Source organism: Gymnoscopelus braueri (assembly GCF_963280865.1).
Source record: "Gymnoscopelus braueri genome assembly, chromosome: 12".
NCBI lineage: Eukaryota > Metazoa > Chordata > Actinopteri > Myctophiformes > Myctophidae > Gymnoscopelus > Gymnoscopelus braueri.
In genome coordinates this window covers 45,764,978-45,789,834 of record NC_137614.1, presented here as the reverse complement: position 1 = coordinate 45,789,834, position 24,857 = coordinate 45,764,978, and the positions used below count along the sequence as shown (strand labels likewise).

General features: G+C 42.9%; 2 protein-coding genes across 2 annotated transcripts in view; both read left to right on the top strand.

The window, feature by feature from the left end:
* The window catches only part of LOC308097087 (NUAK family SNF1-like kinase 1), a 30,247-nt gene extending 15,147 nt beyond the window's left edge, over positions 1-15,100 (top strand). The window contains exons 5-8 of the mRNA XM_080444683.1: positions 3,994-4,059; positions 11,460-11,579; positions 11,716-11,848; positions 12,634-15,100. Of these exons, the coding sequence (XP_080300809.1) occupies positions 3,994-4,059; positions 11,460-11,579; positions 11,716-11,848; positions 12,634-13,958 (1,644 nt within the window). The 3' untranslated portion in view covers positions 13,959-15,100. The remainder of the gene's footprint in view (positions 1-3,993; positions 4,060-11,459; positions 11,580-11,715; positions 11,849-12,633) is intronic.
* Positions 15,101-22,240: 7,140 nt separating this feature from the next.
* Positions 22,241-24,622, top strand: LOC308096610 (transitional endoplasmic reticulum ATPase-like; the record flags this gene model as incomplete). Its single annotated transcript, XM_080444025.1, has 1 exon — positions 22,241-24,622. The coding sequence occupies one exon, from the start codon at positions 22,241-22,243 to the stop codon at positions 24,620-24,622; it is 2,382 nt and encodes a 793-aa protein (XP_080300151.1).
* Between the last annotated feature and the right edge of the window lie 235 nt (positions 24,623-24,857).

The window sequence follows — 24,857 nt, the reverse complement described above, 5'->3', positions numbered from 1 at the left end:
TTAACCTTTTAACAAAACACGTTTTGTTTTAACCTAAAAATATATCACTTATACAGCACCTTAAATAGCACTACCTTAATGGGTTAAATAACACTACCTTAATGGGTTACGCTACATTTGGTTTTCCTTTATACAACTCTCAGAGCTACAGTAACCGAACACTCAGGATTTTGCAGCGTACATTCATTCATGAACTAAACAAGGCCGGACACACTGTTTATTGAAGCTGTATTTGAGAAAACATTAGCCCTGTGATTACTGGAGCCAATGGTATGCATGCTGCGGTTTATCCAACAATGCGATTTATAAACAACACTGACTGAACACAGTCAAACTTAGTGTGTAATTCCAGTAAATCCTAACGATTGTAATGCTGCAGGAAAACGTGACCGGAGTGTTTCAGATGTCTTTCAGGGTCAAAACAATTAACGCTTGACTGTTTGTAACAGTCACACAGTGACACTGACACATACATGTCGACTTTGTGTCCTCCTGACACTGTTTTCATTGTGCACCGTACAGTGCTCATGTTAATCCTTTAAGACCTGATGCCTATTCTAAAATGTTTTCTAAATCACAACAGTTTTTTGAAAAAAAAATATAAAAAATATTTTTTCACGATTTTTCAAAAATAGCAGATCTACAAGCTCGTAGCGCGGCACTCGGTGCCGCGCTATGAGCTTGTATATCTGCTATTTTTTAATAGCCAAAGAAATCTAAAGTGACACAGATGCGTTCCAGGTATTAATGGGTTAATCTAACTCAGAAGACTGTAAAAAAAAAACAAGAGATAACCAAATGAACCTGTGAAAATACAAACGGTCCATTTTGTCAAATTAAATTTAATCAACATCAAATATTTTACTTGTGTGTTGTTGTACATACGAGAAAATACATAGTATAGTGAAATATAGTGAAATCCCATTAATGCAGCAGCTAGGGCTGCAACAGTTAATCAAACTAAGCGATTATGAAAAATAATTATATCTACGAGCTTGTGAGCTTGTAGATTGGCTATATTCGCATTTTCTGTGCCACACCGTTGTATGACAATGTATAAAATATGGCTTTATATTATTTTTAAAAATCCAAAAATACACGCTTCTCAGTTATTTAATTAATTGAAAAAGTAATAAATACAGTAACCGCCAAGAAAACAATCGATTGTTGCAGCACTAGCCTACATGTACAGTATGCACGATGCCCTCAGTTAACGCAGATGAGTTGCAGATGCCCCCCCCCCCCCCAAAATACATGTTTTCATTCATATTTTGGCATTTCACAAATGTTTCAGATTTTCCATTCCGTCAAAGTACCACATGAAATACAGTATGTGTGGGCGGATTGCAGCTGGACATCATATGACTGTTAAAAACCACTAGCATGGTTTTGCGGCAGCCAGGCAGGGGGAAGTGGACTGTGCATTTTCTCGTGTTGTGCCCCAGCTGGCTTCAAACGTTTGTTCCAGAATAGACATGAAAGCTTCGGCCGTGAATGAATTATTTAAAGATGCCTCTGAGGTATGCTGGACTCTCACGGAGGAAGTGTTTAGGCCTCAGGAAAAAGAAGGAACATTATTCAAAGCCAGGCTGTCTTGTTCCTGTCCTTAACCCGTTAAAACCGGGAACGCATCTTGTGTAACCACTTTATCCATTATGTTATACTTTGGCTATTCAAAAATAGCAGATCTACAACAAGCTCATAGCGCTGAATGAACTTGTAGATCTGCTATTTTTGAAAAATCTCAATTTTTTTTTGTGCAAATCTTTGAATATATATGTTTTTTCAAACGAACATCTTTAACTCAATACTTTGCTTCTGGGGGTTCCTGGAACAAAATATTTCGGGGTCCGCGGCCAATTGCATATAATTTTGGGGGTCCTTGACATGAAAAAGTGATATATACTACACTGATATATATATAGCTACATATGTTTTTTCCGACAAAAAAACTGTTAGGAGAAGACATTTGTAGAATCCCCCAGAAGCAAAGATTTGAGTTAAAAGTGTTTGCTTTAAAAAAAAAAAAAAAAAAAAATGCCTTCCCGGATTGAATGGGTTAAGGGTGATGTATACTTAGCTGCACACCGGTGTCGCGCACCATAAATAGTGGATTAACAAGCTCACAACACACTGCAGTGCCGACACGGTGTAGGCTTGTGAATCCGATATGTTTGGTGCGCTGCAGACACCGGTGTGTAGCCACGTATAAATCAGTCTTTAGGGGGAGTGAGTGGAGGGGAAAGGGGGGGGGGGGAGTGAACAGTTGTCTGCACACACGCATACCACAGGCTTACATACATGTACAAAAGCATTTCTAAAGGTCCGGGGTCATTTCCTTCACTTGATAGTTCTTGAGAGGGTGTAATTGGCGAAAGAAAGTGGACTGTTCCGGCTCATTAGCTCAGAAGCTAGCATGTGAAACTGGCAACTGAAGAAGACTCCCCCTGCATTAATTCACTACAATGTCTGGGTGGTCTTAGTCACCTACAGCAGTGGTCCTCCAAACATTTTAATGTGGACCCCCATTTGAAATGAATATTTTATGCCAGGCCAGTGACACCCATAAGAGAAGATTTGGCCCAATTAAATCTTGTCTATACTGTAGGAGGGAGATAACAGTGGAGAGAGTGAAACCTATGATGTGAATAGTTATTTTTCCTTCTCTCATGTGAAATAGTAGTTAAATTAACCCCACTTTGAGATCCACTAACTTACAGTAGCCCCATCTCCTGAACTTCTTCCCATCAGGTCATGATCACAATATATGTGTACATTGATGATTTGCTGCCTGACTGTGCTTATTAACCACTTGAACCTAAATATACTTTATTGACCGAGTCGTTTTTTTCCCCCTCTGCACCAAATATCTTTGCCAAAACTAACAGATCCACAAGCTTAAAGATCTGCAGAGCATTGTGAGCTTGTAGATCTGCTATTATCGCCGAATGTTTACTGCCAGAATAACGACTGCTAGTTTTCACAGGGTTAAGAAAAAAAAATCGACATGAAGTACATTTCTGTGATTGCTGGCATCTGTAAAATAACCTGGCACAATACAAAACATGTTTGTTGTGGTCACTGAATTGACATTGATAACTACTCAACGTCACTAAATATGGCATGATGACGTGCCGGTAGCTGACCGGGCGGGCACTGCCCCATCGACCACATAGTACAGTGGTTCAGGGACCCCCCAGGGGTTATTGGGGGTCCCCAGCAAAAGTAGTTAACATAGCATCAATCATTTTAACCACTTTATCCATTTATATCATGTTGACTATTCAAAAACAGCAGATCTTCAAGCTCGCAGCACGGCACGAAGTGACACACTTGCAAGCTTGTAGATCTGCTGTTTTTGAAAAATACCACGGACATGACACATTGGACGTTGGCAACGTCTCGGGTTGATTCCAACTTGTGTGACCTGTGTTTTGTGTGTCTGCCCACAACCCCTCCCCTCCCTGGGCCATGGATTCCTGTCTCTCTTTACTGTCCTGTTTCTAAATAAAGCTAAGGATGACACTACAGACATTCCTTCCCATCTGACCCGCGTTGCACTTCAGCGTTTCCTTCACCGCGTCATCAGGGAACCAGTGAGAGAGAGGGCCCTGGTACTTAGGGGGGGTGGGGGGGGGGATTCAGATCAGAACTCAAAACAACACACTTCCTCATGCATGACGATTCGGTGCTGTCTGCTATGTTAGATATTTAGACATGACTCTGCCCATGAAATCGGATAGGAATGTTAATGGTTATGAAAGAATAATTGAGAAGAAAAAAAATCTGTCCGCTCCAAAGATACCAAAGCCTTTGATGAGAATAGCTAACGAACACATAAGTCTGAGTTCATGCTGCATGCCATGCCGTCGTGTTCATGCCAAGAGAAAAGTATCTGTTACAGTAAAGTGGTACAATAAATAAACAAGAGAGAGAGAGAGATTCCGAGCAGGACTTGATGTGTCTTCTGTGGATTTTTTTCTTTTCTTTCAGAATGGTGTTGTCCACCGAGACCTCAAACTAGAGAACGTCCTTCTGGATGAAGAACTAAATGTCAAGGTAAGATTAACATCATAACATTTAGATATGGTTGACTTCTTTATTGACAATCAAATGCACAAACGTTCCAATTGCACACATTAGTCAAAAGGATAAACGTAAAAAAAAGGGCACAGAGCTTATTTCCATTGTGTTCCTATTGGTGTAAATGTGTGTATAAGTGTGTGTGTGATTGTGTATGCGTGCGTTTGTGCATGAACTTGGGTCTCCATGTCATTTCCATAGGACTTGAAGAGGGATATGAAGTGTTCTGGAAAAAATAATGCTAACATAACAATGCATCTGGTAACCGGTAACCTCTGGCAACAGCTCCAACATAAAATGCAAACAAACCTCACATTCATAACATTATACTGGAATTCAATACTAGCCCCAGAATAAGTTTAATGTGTTGTCGAGGCATGCGCTCGGAAACCGGCATTAAAAAAACACTGTGCCCAGTTCCTATAACAAAACCCAGGGGTCATTCCTTGCCTTATTTGGGCATTCCACTCCTTATATGGGTACGATACAAGGCCCGGGCGGGGGGGAATGCACGGAATCCAAAAGGCAATTGGGCCAATCGGGGGGGGTGGGTTAATGTAAGTATGCTCCGTCTGTCCGTCAAAAGAAAACAGTGTGTGTGTGTGTGTGTGTGTGTGTGTGTGTGTGTGTGTGTGTGTGTGTGTGTGTGTGTGTGTGTGTGTGTGTGTGTGTGTGTGTGTGTGTGTGTGTGTGTGTGTGTGTGTGTGTGTGTGTGTGTGTGCGTGCGTGCGTGCGTGCGTGCGTGCGTGCGTGCGTGCGTGCGTGCGTCTCTCAGCAGCTTCTTGTTCATTCCATGCCGGAGTCTCACCACAATCGCCTTTCACAGCACACATACCACACCAGGAAATACTGTAGATCTATAAGCCTCGGTGGAATTCAGGGATAATGTACAGTATATGCCGTCATGGTAGCGGCGAAGTGTTATTATGTAGGCCAGTGGTTCTCAACCTGTGGGTCGGGACCCCCAGGGGGGTCCCCAAAATATATTTTTTTTGTTGGGGGGGGGGTGTCCTCAGACGATTAGCTTAATGTGCAACATTGTTTTCTCACTCAACAGTAAACAAACAAACATACAGTATAAGTGTATACAGGGTATATCTGCACATTTCTAAAGTTTGCCAAATTGTCAAATATTACGTAAGATAGAGCCGGCAAAACATTGTGATCTGAAAATAGCCGATCTACAAGCTCACTACGCCTCGCTGCGAGGCGTAGTGAGCTTGTAGTTCGGCTATTTTCACAATGTTCATCTGTGGAACCGAGTCAAACTAAATGTAATGCCTACAATTCCAAGAGCTTGTCCGGGTGGGGGGTCCCCAGTTCAAATATGATTATTTTGGGGGGGTCGCGGCCTGAAACGTTTGGGAACCCTTGATGTAGGCAGTAGGCAGTTAGGCTTTGTTCAGACTATACAGGCAAATTGTTTCTCAGATCTTATCTTTAGGACTGTCTTTTGCACACATTTTTTCACCTGCAAGTGATCAGGTCGGTTTTGTGTATTCAGACAGCGTTGACCTATATCTGCATTGGTTGCTGTGGTGATGACGAAATCCAGGTGTAAAGTAACTAAGTACATTTACTTAAGTACTGTACTTAATTACAATTTTGAGGTATTTTTGGGCGGTGAAACCGCCCCTATAAGTGAGGTTTGGAAATTTGTACAATTATCCTGCGCTGTGATTGGCCAAAAATTTACCCGCCTAACCCTGCACCGTGATTGGCCAATCACAATCTATTCAGGACTGTGATTGGCCAGTGTCACATGACACATGTGCATAGCCCTATATAAGAAACCATAACTTAAAAAAAAAACATAAATTTGTTTTTTTTAAGTTATGGTTTCGTCCATCATAAAGAGTGTTTCAATAAATGTATTTATCTTTTGTACATGATTGGTTGACTCCATTCAGTATTGTGATTAGCTAGCAAGACACATGCTGTGACTGGCTAGTGATACATATGACGAAACTAATCTAAAACCATTGTACATCGGAATATGACTTTCATAAAGAGTGTTTCAATAAATGTATTTATTTTTTGTACATGATTGGTTGACTCCATTCAGTATTGTGATTAGCTAGCAAGACACCGCCCACTTCACACAGGGTGTGATTTTTGGGCGGTGAAACCGCCCCTATAAGTGAGATTTGGAAAAATGTACATTTCCCTGCGCTGTGATCTGGGCCCAGGAAATTTGTACAATTATCCTGCGCTGTGATTGGCCAATCACAGTCTATTCAGGACTGTGATTGGCCAGTGTCACATGACACATGTGCATAGCCCTATATAAGAAACCATAACTTGAAAAAAACCAAACATTGGTTTTTTTCAAGTTATGGTTTTGTCCATCAATAAATGTATTTATCTTTTGTACATGATTGGTTGACTCCATTCAGTATTGTGATTAGCTAGCAAGACACCGCCCACTTCACACAGGGTGTGATTTTTACTTTACTGGAGTATTTCCAATTTTCTGTACTTTTACTTCTACTCCACTACATCTCAGAGGCAAATATTGTACTTTTACTCCACTACAATTATTTGAAAACTAGGGGTTACGTAGGTAACCCCAGTTTTCTTAGTTTCGTAGTAAGAAACTTACTTATGGGATATCATCGCCAGAGGGCGATGATATCCCATAAGTAAGTTTCTTATGAAGAAACGACAAGAATAACTTTAGTTACTTGTTACTTTTTAGACTTTGATTATTATCGCAAAACACATTAACCACTTCAGCCCTATATGTATTACGACCATTTGAAAATAGCAGATCTACAATCTCACAATGCGTCGCGATGCGACGCATTGTGAGCTTGTAGATCTGCCATTTTCAAAAGATTTTTTATACATTTTGAACTTGTGAAATGGGACATTATGCACAATGAGTACTTTTACTTTTGTACCTTAACTCTCTCAGTGCCACGCCCCAACATATCCCGAGTTTTTCCCGAGTACCCTCAGTGCCAGCACGAGAAATCCCGAGTTTTTACTTTTGACTGTGGTCGCGCTATTCTGTATATTTTTCATGATCACTTTCGTTTCCTGACTACATCAGACTCACCCGGAGCCGGATGTAAAAAAAAAAATTCATTTCCGGGTCACGTTGTTTTTCTCCGGTGATTTTCGGCCAGAATAGGGAAAGTCACGGTTTTTCACACGGTATAAAAAGCGAACGGAGAGGTCCACGTCTACTCTCTTTGGTCTGGGTGACGATCAGTCATCGTAGTCGTGTATCGCATCGTAATTTAGCGCGATCAACGATTGTAGAAAATGTCAACATCCGGTTCTGACCGGATATGACGTGAGCCTGTTTGGGAGGGGGTGAGTGAGCCAGCGAGATCATCAATGTGTCGATTTGTTGCTCTCTACTGGTAGAACTGTATTATGGGTTTAAAACCCCAATCAGATCATTTATTTGAATGAAAAATTACAAAATTACAAAATAAAAAAAAACGCAAATTCCTGGCAGTTTGGGAGTACTTTATGAAAATACTCTTGGCAGTGAAAGAGTTAAGTATATTTTGATACCAACACTTTTGTACTTTTACTCAAGTAAATTTAGAATTCCGGACTTTCACTTGTAACAGAGGGTCCAGACCCACAGGTTGAGAACCACTGCCTTAGAGAGGATTTTTGGATGGTTCTGGTTTGGGGACACTGACCTAAAATCCAGACCATGACCCCCTGGCATTCAGTGCAGAGAGATTGCGGGATGAAATGTTAATGAAATAAAACTAATGATTGGGTTTGAAAAGCCGCAGTGAAACAGCTGAAGGTCACATAGCAGCTGGTATTTTTCCTTTATTCATATTTTTTTTTATATCCATGGAGGAGGTTGTGTTTTGTCTTGAAATAACTTTCCTCTACTGGGTAAAAAAAAGAAGAAGACTGAACCTCATCCCACTTAAACTCTATATACTTAGATCTACAAGCTCACTACGCGTCACATTGTGAACAGTGTTGCCGTGTCTACTTATTATAAGCGATTTAGGGCTTGTTTTTTCTGTAAAGTTGCTTGTAAATATTGGTAGTTGGGGGTTGCGTTTTTTTTTGGGCTTGTTTCTAAAGTGTAGTTGCTTATTTGGGCTTGTTGTGGGATCGCTAAAGCGATCACACTACTGTTATCTTCACCGTTTTTGGGACAGTTTTTTGGCCCCTAACTAGTCCTTCATACTTTTAGCTACAAACTCCGTTCCAACTCTTCAACGTTCGGCCTACTCAGGACATGTCGGCTACCATTTGAATTTTTGAAATAATTTGTACTTTTAGAGATATTTCACTTTTTACTGCTAAAAAAATCCCATTCATTTCAATGGGGAAATTCATACTTTTAGCTAGAAACTCCGTTCCAACTCTATAACGTTCAGCCTACTTAGGACATATTGGCTACCATTTGAATTTTTGAAATAATTTGTACTTTTAGAGATATTTCACTTTTTACTGCTAAAAAAAAATCCCATTCATTTCAATGGGGCAATCCTATTTAGCTACAGTGGAGCCTAGCAACTGCTTATTAGACCCTAGCAACACCATATTAGACCATAGCAACCACCTGTTTTTACCCTAGCAACCACCAATTAGACCCTAGCAACCACCTATTAGAACCTAGCAACCGGCTATCAGACCCTAGCAACCACCAATTAGACCCTAGCAACCACCTATTAGAACCTAGCAACCGGCTATCAGACCCTAGCAACCACAGTTTTACCCTAGAAAACTACATTTTACACTATTCAACACCGACAAACCTTTAGAACCGTAGACCTTTAAAACCTTTCGAACCTTTCAAACCTTTCGAACCTTTCAAACCTTTCAAACATTTAGAACCTTTCAAACCTTTCAGACCTTTCAAACCTTTCAAACCTTTCAAACCTTTCAAACCTTTCGAACCTTTCAAACCTTTCGAACCTTTCAAACCTTTGGAACCTCTTAAACCTTTAGAACCTTTCAAACCTTTAGAACCTTTCAAACCTTTAGAACCTTTCAAACCTTTCAAACCTTTCAAACCTTTAGAACCTTTCAAACCTTTCAAACTTTTAGAACTTTAAACCTTTCAAACCTTTAACACTACTAACAATATCAATACCCAATACCATCAACATTCTTAGCGATCCCACACTGTTTCTTCAGGAACAGTACTTTCTAGTTTCTTAATGTTGTTTAAATCAGTGATTCTCAAACATTTTCAAGTCAAGGAACCCCAAATTGTATTTGCCCCCCCCCAACTCACCCCATTTTCTAAAAAAAGAAATTTAAACTTTTTTTTTTTAAATATAAGATTTACAAGCTTAGAGCCTGTAGCCTGTATCTGCTATTTTCAAATATCCGATGCATATATTTGTGGCCTTTAGTCGCTTCTTTTGGGCTTGTTTTCATAGAACTGGTTGTTTATGTCTCTCGCAAAATCATTAAGTTGCCAGATTTATTTTGTGAACTTATATATAAACTTAATTTCAGACTCAATAGGTCCATATAAAAAAATAAAACAGACAATAACAACACATAGATAACGCCCAGATCCTTGTAGATTGGCAATGTTTGCGTAAGGTTTGTCCCCCAAAATAGGAACGCTAGGGCTCATGTGGTTAACAATGATATCACCATCATCATAAACAGAAACAATGGGTTATAAACATTCCTTATCAGAATATAAACCCAGGGGTCTAATTCCACCGCTCCAGGATTCTGTACATTGCAAAACAACAGAGACAATAGACAGTGGATGGTGATCCTAGTTGTCTGACAATAGCCAGTGTAATTCTCAACCAAGTGCGGAGGACTTATATGCTTAAGGGAAAGTGTTTTGTGTACCATGTATGTGTGCACGCATGTACAGTATGCGTGTACAGCATGTGTGTACGGGCACTTCTGGGCTATAGAGGAATGTCTCACCCAAGAATCCAGAGCGATGGAATGAGTGGCTGAATCTCATGCGGGCTTAACTCTGGTCGGCTGACTGGCGCTGGTGCCAGGGAAGAATTTACACTGCACGACACACAAACACACGCACACACGCACACAGACAGACCACACAGACACACACACACACACACACACACACACACACACACAGCACACACACACTATTATTCTAGGCTACGATACTAGGTGTGGAGAAGAAGGGGAAGCTGTCACGCCGAACCACACAACTCTTCAACTCCTTCCACTCGGCTCGTTCTACTTCAGTAATCATAGTCACCTTACATAAATAAATACGCCATCGACACACACATGAGCCGTCGTCTTGAGTTGTATATATTACAATGTCAACCTCCCGTCCGCGAGGTAGTACCCCCACGGAACCATCACAATGCTCTTGAACATGCCTCTCTCTCTGTTACGTGGAAATAAAGCTGTCATGTGTCCTGGTACTGTCAACACCCAGGGGAATGATAGCGTGCGGGCGTGCGTGTTAACCCATTAAGACCGGGAACGCAGCTGTGTCATTTTTAGATTTCTTTGGCTATTCAAAAATAGCAGATATACAAGCTCATGGCGCGGCACCGAGTGCCGCGCTATGAGCTTGTAGATCTGCTATTTTTTTTTAAATCGTGAAAATGTGTGCAAATCTTTGAATATATATATTTTTAAAGCGAACATTTGTAACTCAAATCTTTGCTTCTGGGACTAAATATTTTGAGATGGGGGTCCGATGACATGAAAAGGTTTGAGAACCAATGTAGCAACATAGGTTTAAAAAAAATAAATAAATAGGATTTAGAAGACATTTTGTAGAATCGGCCTCAGGTCTTAATGGGTTAATAATCACTTCAGATAGAGTCAGCCTCGGTCCTGTGGACGGCCTGTGGCTCTGGCAGCCTGAAGTGGCTGTGCCGTTACGTGACAGTGTTTGTTGGCCTGTGCTTCTTAGTCTCCCTTCACTCACACGGACATGGCCCAATAAGTCTCTCCCCTCACTCACACGGACATGGCCCACGCTGACCACACCGTCTATTTTTGGGGCCCTTTTAAAAGGAACTGCTTTGGATTCTTGTGGGTTTAATTTTTTTTTGTTGCCATATGGTTTGTGGTGTATACTCACTGAAATGGAATCTGCACTATGGTACTTTTGTTTATGTTTGTCATGTGTCATGTGCGTGCATGTACGTGCACTTGTGCCCGCCACTGCAGCGGGTGTGTGTTACAGTGTGTGAGTGAGTGAGTGTCGGTGTGCTTGTTGTTAATAGGTCAGTTGTGACTAATTAGGCCATTATATCATAAGGACCTCTCACAGCGGTAGACGTGTAGTCTGGTTTCTGCAGTGCAGAATGTGCCAGCTGATAGGCTGTTCCGTTTAATCATGGAAATCGTGAATTTTATCTCCCTCTCTCTCCCTCCCTCCCTCCCTTCCTCCCTCTCTCTCTCTTGTTCTGCAGCTGGCTGACTTTGGCCTTTCCAACCATTTCCGAAAAGACAGTTTGCTGCAGACCTACTGCGGAAGTCCGCTCTATGCCTCTCCCGAGATCGTAAAGGGACTGCCCTACCACGGCCCAGAGGTGTGTGTGTGTCCGTCGGGCTCATTCCCACACATCCAGCCAAAGCAGTGGCACTAATTTACAAGCCAAATATCTCCACGACATTTGCAAATGCCATGTGACCGTGTTTGTTTGTTTGTGTGTTTGCGTGTGGTAGGTGGACTGCTGGGCTCTAGGAGTGTTGCTCTATGCCCTGGTGTATGGCAGTATGCCTTTTGATGGTGCCTGCCATGCGACCCTGACAGAGCAGATCAGCCAAGGCCGCTACCGCAGACCCAACCCCCCCTCAGGTACACCCAGATGTAGTGCTGCACGATTCTTGCTCAAATGTGAATCACGATTTTCCTCCATAAGAATTGAGATCATGATTCTCACACGATTCTCACACAATTCTCTTGTAAATATAAAAATATAAGGAAAAAAAAAAAAAAAAAAACGTTTTCTTTTTTTTTTTATTATTATTGAAAAAATAATCGTCATAATTTAAAATCGAGATCGCAGGGGTGTCTGAATCGAGATCACGATCTTTTTTCGATTAATCGTGCAGCACTACCCAGATGTTATAAACACTATAAAAGTGTCCTCTCAGCCAGTATTGATTGACATTGCCATCAGTCTCTAGTTTTACTGTAGATCAGTGGGCAAAGAGTTCCAGATTTTTTTGCCTTCTTTTTGCCCTCTTTACTGAAAAGACAGACTGCCGAAAGTAAAAGGGTTTGGTTTTCTTAACCCATTAATACCTGGAACGCATCTGTGTCACTTTAGATGTCTTTGGCTATTCAAAAATAGCAGATATACAAGCTCATAGCGCGGCACCGAGTGCCCCGCTATGAACTTGTAGATCTGCTATTTTTGAAAAATCGTGAAAATAAATTTTTTTGATTTTTTTCCAAAAACTGTTAGGATTTAGATTTTTTTTAAAGAATCGCCTCAGGTCTTAAAGGGTTAAAATACCACAGTGGTGCCATCTCGTCGATATCTGGTCCATGATGTGTATTTGCCTGTTTGTATATCGATGTTCCAGGTTTTAATATTTTTTTATTCTGACCTGATCTGTAAACCCCACTCCCTCCAGATGCCTGTGCTCTTATCGACTGGTTGTTGACGGTGCGCGCCGAGGAGCGGGCCACGGTGGAGGACGTGGCCAACCACTGGTGGGTCAACTGGGGCTACGAGGACTGCGTGTGCGACTGCCCCGCGTCCCCGCACCAAGACTGCCCCTCGCCGCTGCTGGCCCGCTACATCGACTGGCAGAATCGGGTCGCCGCCACCAGCAGCATGGCGGTCGATCCCGCCTGCCCGTCGTCCTCCGGCAGCAGCGGCTCTGTCCCCGCCGCTCGCCCCTTCTGCTTCAGCTTCCCCCTGAAGGGCGACCGCGGCGGAGGAGGAGGAGGGAGGGCGCGCGGGGCGGCGCCCAGCCTGAGGAAGTCGCGCAAGGAGAACGCCATTCCCCAGACCGCGGCGGGCGCTACCGGCGGCGCTGTTTGCGCCACCACGGCCCCTATAACCACCGCCGCCGCCGCTGCCGCCGGGTCCTCCAGGAGCTCCAGCGCGGAGAGGAAGAAACCTAAAGGTATCCTGAAACCCCAGAGGAGTTTTGACTCTGCTTTTCTGAAACCCAACAAAGAAAACCCTCCCTCTCCGTCGCGTAGCGCCCCTCTTCAGCCTTACCGGCCGCACGCGCTCACCGTCGACGTCCTGGCGGCCGCCGGCCTCCTGCCGCCGCCCTCCGCTTTCTGCCAGCCGTCGTCCAAGATGCCCAAGAAAGGGATCCTGAAGAACCTGTACGGAGGGGAGTCGGGGTACGCCTCTGCTCCGGAGAGGGGGGCCGCCTCTCAGTTGACCGCACGAGGCGGCGGCGGCGGCGGGTGTCCCGGCGGCGACCCGCACCGCGACTACACGCCGAACTCTTCCCCTCTCAGAGCCGAGGACAGCCCCACCATGCGCACGGAGGCGGTACGGAGAAGGAAGGGCATTCTGAAACGCAACGGCAAGTTCTCTCGCAGCCTGGACCTCCCCGACGACGTTCTTCGGCTGTCGTCGTCGTCTTCGTCGTCGGTCCCCATCGCGTTCCCCGAGGCGCTTCAGCGGCTCCTCCAGGGAGTTCCTTCGGGCGGCGGCGGCGCGGAAGGGGGCTTTAGTCGGCCGCCTAGCGTGGTGAGCGAGGACAGCCTCTTCTCCTCCGACTCCTTTGACCTGCTGGATCTCAGCGTCCAGTCGCGACGCAGGGTTTTCTCTCGCAGTCTGAGGAGGCGAAGTGCCTGCAGCTCCGAGGAGGACTTGGAGGGACTCGCGGTCGAGGCGGACAGGGTGGAGTTAGGCAGGGGGGCTCGGCAGTGGGACGAAGAAGACGGGGAAGGAGCGGTCTCACTGGGAGGGAGGAAGGACATGCTGAGATAGATAGGCCTATGGAATGACTTAATAGGGTGACATGATGGATGTGAATGTCAGCACTTCAGCAATGTTTCTGTCTCAGAAATTATACATCGATGATATATATGTATGAGACACGTGTCTGTGGTGATCCACAACACCTCCCTGGAAAAGGTCTTTTTTTTGGGGACCTTATGTTTCCAACATGCATCTCAAGTACTATGTTGGACTGCAATGAATTGTCTGCCATCAATGAAAGCACTATATTTTTGGGAACACTTTGTCAGTATTATTAAGTGATACATTTACACTATTCTTATTTTTTGGACAGCGCATCTTGGCACAAGAAGACCACACAGACAGCAGATATACTGTAAAGTAATAGCTGATTTATTTATTTCAAGTATGGTCAAAAATATAGTGGTGTAATCACGGAATGTTACATATCATGTCATCAAGTCTGTTTAATGAAATGGAATTGCTTTAATGAAGAGTCGATGACCTCACCTGCACATGAGGTCTTGACATGTTTTGATGGCTTTATGACAGACAGATTTCTGTTTAGAGGAGCTGTGTTTTGCTGAGTTTTAATCTGGAAACAGGTACTTGCTTTACTGAGCAGACAGTGTTTGTGTCTTTGGAACTGACAAGTAGCAAAATCTGAATTTAGACTATAGTCACTGTCGGGCAGAAACCTCGTATCTCCATATTTCAAGTTTTCGTATTTAACAGTGTTGCACAAAAGCAGCGAAAATAGCTGAAATGTACAAGCTCACAACGTGTCGCATCAGCAGTTTTTGCTATGTTTGAAAATAATTTGAGAGTGAAACTGTCTGTTTATGAATATAAATGGTAAAAGGTGCATTTATATACCGTAGTGCCTTTTGTCCAAAGTGTGCATTACATTCACCCGTTCACGCACCGATGGCGGAGAAAACCATGCAAGGCTTTTGATTGATTGATTGATTTAAATTTTGAGTGGTGCCAGCCACTCCTACACTTGACCGTGTGTGTGGGTCCGTCCGTCCGTTTGAGCACGGCCTCAACAGCTGCAGCTGATTGCGACACAAGGATGCAACCAGTTACACTAATTCAAAGGCACCACTCTCTTCACACTGGGTGTGATTTTTATTAGGCAAAAAGAATTACATTAACTCTTTGACTGCGGACGACGCGATAACGCGTCAAGTGCTACTTTGTCCAGTTGGCCGTCGACGCGTTCGACGCGCTGGACGCGCGTTCATTGTTTAATCTCTGATTGCGCTATGCTGCTTAATATTCAATGTTATTTTCGAGTTCCACTTACTTCACGGACATCTGCATCCGGTTTCATGACCTGGATTCCGTTTCCGATTTTTTTTTTTTCCCCGGTCATTTTCGTCCAAAATAGGTAAACAAACGGTTTTTCACACGGTATAACGGACAAACGGACAGGTTCTCTTCTATAATCTATGGTCTGGGTGACGATCAGTCATCGCCGTCGTGTATCACATCGTAATTTTGGACGATCAAAACAATCTGGGACTACGTCACATCCGTTTTCATGTTTTTCCCTGTCTAATCGACCAAGAAGGGTGACAAAGACCCAACGACCTGATCAAGCTGTCATGTGCTGCTCTCTAGTGGCGGATTTGTGCTGGGTCTTTAAATTATGTGTCTTTAAATTATTTTCATGAGAAAAATTCAAAATATAAAAATAAAAAAACACGAAAATTGCTGGCACTGGGGGAGTACTTTATGAAAATACTCTGGCAGTCAAAGAGTTAATAATACTTTTGTCTAAAAGGTCCATCCAAAAAAGTACTTGCGGACTTGTTTCCCTTGGGGTCCTTGGTATTCATTTCATAGACACATACTGTATAGTAGCAACCAAACAGTTAAAAATCAACATAATAATACAGAGAAGAAAAACACTGTGTACAAAAAAAGGCACCAACCTGTTCTTTAGGGGTTCAGAGAGTCTTGCTCAAGGACACTTCAACACTTAAACCAGGGGGAGCCGGGGATCTTCCGATTCCCCAAGGGGGAGCTCTACCTTCTGAGCGTACTGCCACCCCCAAATGTTTAACCGTTGTGAAACGTATTAAAGGAGGAGTTCACCCACTCCTTTAACATAGAGCTTGTGACTAAATAATAACTACATTGGATCCATTTGAACACAGGTTCATTTTTTTCCCATTTCCTGAAAAATAACAGTTTTGGACATGTCTTTTGCCCGACAGCAATGCTATGATGGTGTCATTGTGAATCAATCTCTGAGACTGTACTGTACAGTACATACTAATGCACCATGTCAAAAGTGATGCTAAACTAACAGGAGAAGACCATATTAATGCATAGTGCCTGCTATGTTGGGAGTATGAATACGGTTAATACGGTTCAATCCGGGAACGGATCTGTGTCATTTTAGATTTTAGCTATAACCATTATTTTATATTTTGGGCTATTCAAAAATAGCAGATATACAATCTCATATAGCGCGGCACCGAGTGCCGTGCTATGAGCTTGTAGATCTTCTAAAAAGGAACAAAATATTTTGACATGGGGGTCCACGACCAAATGCATATCATTTTGGGGGTCCTTGACATGTAAAAGTTTGAGCACCACTGATATTATAGCGACATACTGCGAAAACTGTCAGGATTTAGAAGACATTTGTAGATGTTCCCAGATTTAATGGATGAAACTGTAATGTGATATTTCACTACATCACTGGGTGTTGTACTGTGCAGTGTGCAGTATTGAACATGTCATTTGCTCCATTGCGCCAACAGATGAAGTGTGATTTTGGCAAGTGGATCACATTGCTTTCAACTTAACCCTGTTAATGCTGCTGTGGATTTTTTGTTGCATGGGTGGTTTGGTTACATTAATGTGGTTATTATAACTACAGTATGTCGTGTGTCTATAATTTTCACGTGGTATATGTAATGAATTCTTTTGCCATTTTGGTACTTCGTCTGAAAATAAATTATGTGAATCTGAATCTCTTGTGTTCTCTTTCTGGCTTTGTGGCTAGAAATAGCTGACGCTAAAATAGCATAGTATTATGGAGGAGATAGGAGCTTTGACAGATTTGTGTTGCTGGCACGCTAATCCATTCACACGGACGTCCAATGTTGCTAAAAATAAGTACAAAGAATTGTGAGAGAACATGGAAAGTTACAGGAGCTTAAAGCCCATTCTAGAGATACAAATGAGTTTTAAAAAACAATAACGGCCCCTATGAAGCACCAGGCACTTTGAACAAAATGACTTTTTTTTTTGACAAATGACTGTTCTTTTCCAAATATTTCTCATACTGTACAGTTAACCCTTTAAGACCGGGAACGCATCTGTGTGTCATTTTAAGATTTATTTGGCTATTCAAAAATAGCAGATCTACAAGCTCATAGCCTGGCACCGAGTGCCACGCTATGGACTTGTAGATCTGCTATTTTTGAAAAATCTTGAAAATGTGTGCAAAAGCGATTTCTTTTTTTTACTTCTGTGGGTCCCTGGAACAAAATATTTTGAGATGGGGGACCACGGCCAAATACATCATTTTGGGTGGTCCTTGACATGAAAAAAGTTTGAGGACCACTGATATTATAACAACATAAGTTTAAAAAAAAAAACTGTTAGAATTTAGAAGACTTAGAATCCCCAGAAGCAAAGATTTTCACATTATGTTTCATGATTTTTCAAAAAAAATGCAGATCTACAAGCTCGGTGCCACGCTATGAGCTTGTAGATCTGCTATTTTTGAATAGCCAAATCTAAAATGACACAGATGCGTTGCCCGGATTGAACGGGTTAAGAGGTACTTTCCTGTTTTTGGTCCCAAATATGAACAGCATAGGAAAATATGGCACTAGTGCTTATGACATGCCAACTGCTATCCATTTGATAAACTCCAGGGCCATGCAGCCTCCATAAACAAAGAGCCACATTTACTCATGTTTTCATTTACTCTAAAAGCATCTGAAGAACCACCCCAACTCAATGAAAAGGTCAAAAATACTTTAGTGAGCATGAATAATGGGGCGCTTTCATTCACGGCGTAATCTCTCAGTGGCTTATACTAGTGTCAAAATGAAAGTGTGTGTGTGTGTGTGTGTGTGTGTGTGTGTGTGTGTGTGTGTGTGTGTGTCTGCGTGCGTGCGTGCGTGCGTGCGTGCGTGCGTGCGTGCGTGCGTGCGTGCGTGCGTGCGTGCGTGCGTGCGTGCGTGCGTGCGTGCGTGTGTGTGTGTGTAGCTTGTTTGCATGCGTGAGTTTCCACCTGACCATTCATTTTGCATGCTATGGAAAATGTAAACATCTACACTTTGCCACGGCTGAAAAACAACATCTTTTCCACCATTGTTTCCATTGTTGACTTTGAATGGATTCTCCTCTAAACATCGCTCTCATATCCTGTAGTGCTCCTTCTAACTTAATGGACTGAGCCTCTGATGAAACAAATGAAAGCTTACCACCGGCTCTTGTTTACATTTGAAGTAGACAAGTCTGGCATGGACAGCTTTATACCAATGGTTCTCAAAGTGGGGTCCCGGGACCCCACGGCTCCTTGAGGGGGTTCCAGGGGGTCCCCATGCATGCAGCAAAATGAGGAACAGTTTAAAATCAGGGACACACCATTAATAATCGGTCATCATATTGGTGTCGGCAATATCTGCCTTAAAAACGCCATTGTTGGTATCGAACCGCTATCAAAATAATAATCTTGCATCCCTGCATGGTTTTAACACTTATGCCCTATTTAGAAACAAATATCAGATCTACAACGTCACAACACAACGTCACACTTTCAACGGCAGGTTGAAAGTGATTAATTGTACTGTTATTTCACCTGCCAGAGGTATTCTTCAATCTCTCCACTGTTGTCTCCCCACCTACAGTAAAGACTAAGTTGTAGGATTCTGTGCTAAATCTAACAAGATCAAAGAACAAAGATCTTCTCTTTTGGGGGTCTCTGACAAGTTGCAACAAATCTTTAAAAAAAAGGGGGTCCATGGCCTATTATAAGTATCAGTTTGGGGGTCCATGGACGTGAAAATGTTTTTGAACAACTGGCTTATACAATCTGCTTGTAATGCTTTAGCTCTGCTCGTGTGTATACTGTACCGCCTGTTACAAAAGATAATTTAATCGATATATTGTCCATGGCTGGTGGAATACAAATTAATAATAATAATAACTTTAACTTAAACTTGTATATTTTACACATGTCGAGCGGTTGAAAAGCAGAGCAGAGAAACAATGATGACATTTCAAACAACACTTGTTTGGACCAACAAAACCAGCTCTTGGCCTTTGCGGTTAGAGTGTCCACCCTGAGATTGTGCAGTCGTGGTTCGATTCCCTGTACAGTCGTGGTTTAGATGTTTTGGGAAGAATTGTTGAATTAATCACTTACGCGAGAATACGTCAATTTTGAACGAAAGACACAAATAAATGGGTAGGCCTATAGGTCTTTCTACAGCTGTGAAGCAACCACAGGAATGTGCTTTGTCAGGATCCATTATATAGCTTGATTTTGATTGAAAGACTCAAACAAGCTAAACAATATTGTTTTCCAAGAGTGACATAAGTCTTCTTACTATATGGTCTCAGGAGCTCAAGCAACCATCTGTGTCACAAACAAAGACCTGGGCTTTAAGAATCAAGGATGAATATTTGAATAGTAACTTGAGCCTAAAGCATCTGTGTGTGGGCCCCCTGTCAATCATATACAGTACAGTTACTTGAACTGTTTCCATAAGCAGTGGTGGAAAGTAACCATGTACATTTACTTAAGTACTGTGCTTAAGTATAGTTTTGTACTTGAGTATTTCCAATACTTTTACTTCTACTCCACTACATCTCAAGGCAAATATTGTACTTTTACTCCACTACAATTATTTGAAAACTTTAGTTACTAGTTACTTTTCAGATATAAATTATGATATTATGAAACATACATTAACCACTTTAGCCCTATTTTATACCTAGGCTATTTGAAAATAGCCGATCTACAAGCTCACAACGCGTCGCGATGTGACACGTTGTGAGCTTATAGTTCTGCTTTTTTTTTTTTAAATGTACTTTTACTTTTGGTACTTTAAACCTGTATAAAACTTATTAAGGGACAATATTTATATAAAATATCTATTTTTTAAAGTCATGGTGTAGCCCCTTTAAGTATATTTTGATGCCAATACTTTTGTACTTTTAATTTCATTCCGGACCTTTACTTGTAACAGAGTACTTCTACATTGCAGTATTGATACTTATACTTAAGTAAAACATTTGAGTACTGTTTCCACCACTGCATAAGCAGAATTTAATGACTCCATAGCCAAGTTCACTGAAGATGAGGAACTATGCCAAATATCTGGCATGTCATACCAGGGGAAAGGGTTCAAAGTTCAATCCTTCAGGCTTTTCCTCACGTGTGGTATTTAAAAAAAAGGGTTCTGTTGTATGAACTAAACCCACCCAGAATGTTTTGAGCCTTGGGTCTCTTAAGCCTAATTTGTGCAACCATAAATTAGGCTTAATTTGTTGTTGCGGATGCGACACCTTATTATTAATGTCAAGGACCCCCAAAATGATATGTTTTTGGATGCAGACCCCCCCCCCATCTCCAAAATATTTTGTGCCAGGGATCTTTCAAAAATAGCAGATCTACAAGCTCATAGAGCGGCACTCGGTGCCCCGCTATATGAGCTTGTATATCTGCTATTTTTTAATAGCTAAAGTATAAAATATGGTTAAAGTGGTTAAAATGATTGTGACGCTATATTAACTTGCCTCAATCTCCAGGCTTTTGTTTTTAATATTAATTAATTTTGCTGGGGACCCCCTGGAACCCCCCTCAAGGACCCTTTGAGAACCAATGCACCATAGGGTTCAGATACCATTTTCCCATGTGTAGAACACAATGTGCTGTGCAACATAAATATCGAAAATATCCTTCATAGAAAAATGTGTTAATTACATCATCTCAGCATATAAGAAGGAACCATACAGATTCCAATATTATCAAGTAACATACATTTATCCTACATACAACACACAACAGCTGTTTCTATAGGTCTAGTGAATTTCGGTACACACTGGAAGTACAATGAGTAAAATAACTAGGCATAAAGTGACCAGTATTTGACATGAATACAACAAGAAACAGGTTCATCCCATTTAGTATGAAAGGTCATAAAGTTTGTGTGGCTGCATGCCATTTAATTGGTAAAGTAAAAAAAACATCTCCATTTGGTACAGTAATGTGGAGGTGTTACCCCCTCTAGTGGCAGCAGAATATTCTACACCAACAGAGCAAAGGGTAGTTCTCAACTGTACTGGTTGAAATGGATTGATATTTAGGAACCAAATGGATTGGAACCGTACATATTTGTAACTATCTACATGTAAATCAACCGATCACCTAAAGGCCATTACTTTACCATCCAGGATGTGTAAGTAATTCTGCTCTGCTGGAGAACACCTATCTTACATTGTGCACACTAATACGCATTTCTGTGGCAGACTTAAGGTAAATGAGTCCAAACCTGCTTATATTTCCATGGAAAGGAGGCACGCAACCACTGGCAGTGATGCAGGTTACCATTGAATTAATGGTGTTAACTTGTCGTTGTCTTTAGAACTGTTTTAGCAGTGAAGTGGTGGATTAGTAGGCCTGTCACTATTATTACATCATGCCTAATCGCAGTAATTTGAGATAATCGCAACGCATTTTCAAAACATTTTCCAAAAATAACAGAAATAAGTGACTTATTGTAAGCTTGTAGATCAGCTATTTCTGCTATTTTTTCATTTTTACTTAAGTATACTGAAGTATAAATTATTAAATGTGTCTGTAATTTCTTTGTATATTTGATATTATTTGTCATATCTATCCTGTGCAATTTGTGAAGAAGAAAAAAAAAACAGAAATTTTAATTGCATCCATATGTTCCAATGTTCAAATGCCCAAAACACAATTAAATCGTGAATCGCAATTATTTGTGTGACAATGTAAGGATCAGTGCCATTTCGAGAGAAATATGTGCAGACTATGAGAAAAATCCTGCGTCCAAGCTCACAATGCTAGTTCCTGGACACTCGTGTCATGGACAAACTGCGAGGTCGCCCGCGCAAATCAAGGCACGCTGGCAAACAGTTTGTGTTTTGAGTGACGTAAGGCCAGAGCTCTGGTCAGTCTATATGAGGTGTAATAGCTGCATTTAGATGTGTAGAGTTATATAGCCACACATACAATATTTGCAGGCTTTTCGTTATATTTATAGATATATAAATAAATATATACACTATAATCCAGGTGTGCAACCATGGCCTCGGGAGGGGGATCCGACAACGATTATCTTTCCACTGCCATTCTGAAACAGAAGATAAGACCCAACAGACTGATCGTTGATGAAACCGTCAATCCGGACAATAGCGTGGTCGCCCTCTCTCAGGCCAAGATGGATGAGCTGCAGCTGTTCCGCGGAGACACAGTGCTGATGAAGGGAAAGAAAAGGAGGGAGACTGTGTGCATAGTTCTCTCTGACGACACCTGTTCTGATGAAAAGGTCCGCATGAACAGGGTTGTCCGCAGCAATCTGAGGGTCCGTCTGGGGGATGTCATCAGCGTTCATCCGGTTCCAGATGTGAAATATGGAAAAAGAATCCATGTTCTCCCAATAGATGACACTGTTGAGGGCATTACTGGGGACCTGTTTGAGGTCTACCTCAAGCCATACTTCCTTGATGCTTTCAGGCCCATTCGCAAAGGCGACATCTTCCTCGTCAGGGGTGGCATGCGTGCTGTGGAGTTCAAAGTGGTAGCGACTGATCCCTCCCCCTACTGCATTGTGGCACAGGAAACAGTCATCCACTGTGATGGGGTACCCATCAAGAGAGAGGATGAGGAGGAGTCCCTGAATGAGGTTGGCTATGATGACATTGGAGGAGTGAGGAAGCAGCTGGCGCTGATCAAAGAGATGGTGGAGCTGCCTCTTAGACACCCTGCGCTGTTCAAGGCAATTGGAGTCAAGCCACCACGTGGTATCCTTCTGTATGGACCCCCTGGAACAGGAAAGACCCTTATGGCTAGAGCTGTTGCAAATGAAACTGGAGCCTTCTTTTTCCTTATCAATGGTCCTGAAATCATGAGTAAGATGGCTGGAGAAAGTGAGAGTAACTTGAGAAAGGCCTTCGAGGAAGCAGAGAAGAATGCCCCAGCCATCATCTTCATTGATGAACTTGATGCCATCGCCCCCAAGAGAGAGAAGACTCAGGGAGAAATTGAGAGGCGTATTGTGTCTCAGCTCCTCACCCTGATGGACGGTCTGAAGCAGAGAACTCATGTCATCGTCATGGCTGCCACCAACAGGCCCAACAGCATCGATACAGCTCTTAGGAGATATGGGCGTTTTGATAGGGAGTTAGATATTGGAATCCCCGATGCAACAGGCAGACTGGAGATCCTCCAGATTCACACCAAGAACATGAAGCTGGCTGATGATGTTGACATTGAACGGGTGGCCAATGAGACCCATGGACACGTGGGTGCAGATCTGGCTGCTCTCTGCTCTGAGGCAGCTCTGCAGGCTATCAGAAAGAAGATGGACCTGATTGACCTGGATGATGACACTATTGACGCCGAAGTCATAAACTCATTGGCTGTCACCATGGATGACTTTAAATGGGCCCTGAGTCAGAGCAACCCATCAGCACTGAGGGAGACAGTGGTTGAGGTTCCCAACGTCAGCTGGGAGGACATCGGAGGTCTGCATGATGTCAAGAGGGAGCTGCAAGAGCTGGTACAGTATCCAGTCGAACACCCAGAAAAGTTCCTGAAGTTTGGCATGACCCCATCAAAGGGTGTGCTGTTCTATGGACCCCCTGGTTGTGGTAAGACCCTGCTGGCCAAGGCCATTGCAAACGAATGCCAGGCTAACTTCATCTCCATTAAAGGACCTGAGCTGCTCACTATGTGGTTTGGAGAGTCTGAGGCCAATGTAAGAGAGATCTTTGACAAGGCTCGGCAGGCGGCCCCTTGTGTCCTGTTTTTCGATGAGCTAGACTCGGTAGCCAAGGCACGTGGTGCCAGCATGGGAGATGCTGGTGGAGCAGCAGATCGTGTCATCAACCAGATGCTCACGGAGATGGACGGCATGTCCAGCAAGAAGAATGTCTTCATCATTGGAGCCACCAACAGACCTGACATCATCGACCCCGCCATCCTGAGACCTGGCCGTCTGGATCAGCTCATATACATCCCCCTGCCCGATGAGAAGAGCAGGATCAATATTCTCAAGGCCACCCTTCGCAAGAGCCCCCTCAGCAAGGATGTGGACATCGACTTCCTGGCCAAGATGACCAACGGCTTCTCTGGAGCCGATCTCACAGAGATCTGCCAGCGGGCGTGTAAGCTGGCCATCAGAGAGAGCATTGAGAATGAGATTCGCAGAGAGAAGCAGAGGGAGAAACACCCATCAGCTATGGAAGTAGAGACCGACCCCGTGCCTGAGCTCAGGAAGGACCACTTTGAAGAGGCCATGCGCTTTGCTCGTCGCTCCGTAAGTGACAACGACGTCCGCAAATATGAAATGTTCGCACAGACGCTGCAGCAGAGCCGTGGTTTCGGCTCCTTCAGGTTTCCCTCCAGGGCTACAGGGGGCAGTGGCCCTCTTTTCAGTGAAGATAATGATGACAACCTTTATTGATAAGCGCTGCACAGTGGCCAGTACTGTCCCCCACCTTCTCCGCTACCTCTATTGGCTCCCAGTTTCTGCCCGCACAGAGTACAAAACACTGATGTCAGCCTACAAAGCAACCAATGGCATGGCACCCTAGTACCTTCAAAGCCTGACAACTCTCCACACGTACCAGCTCTTCTTCCTCCTGGCTCCCAAACTGTGGAACAAACTCCCTATTGCAGTTAGAACTGCAGATTCACTC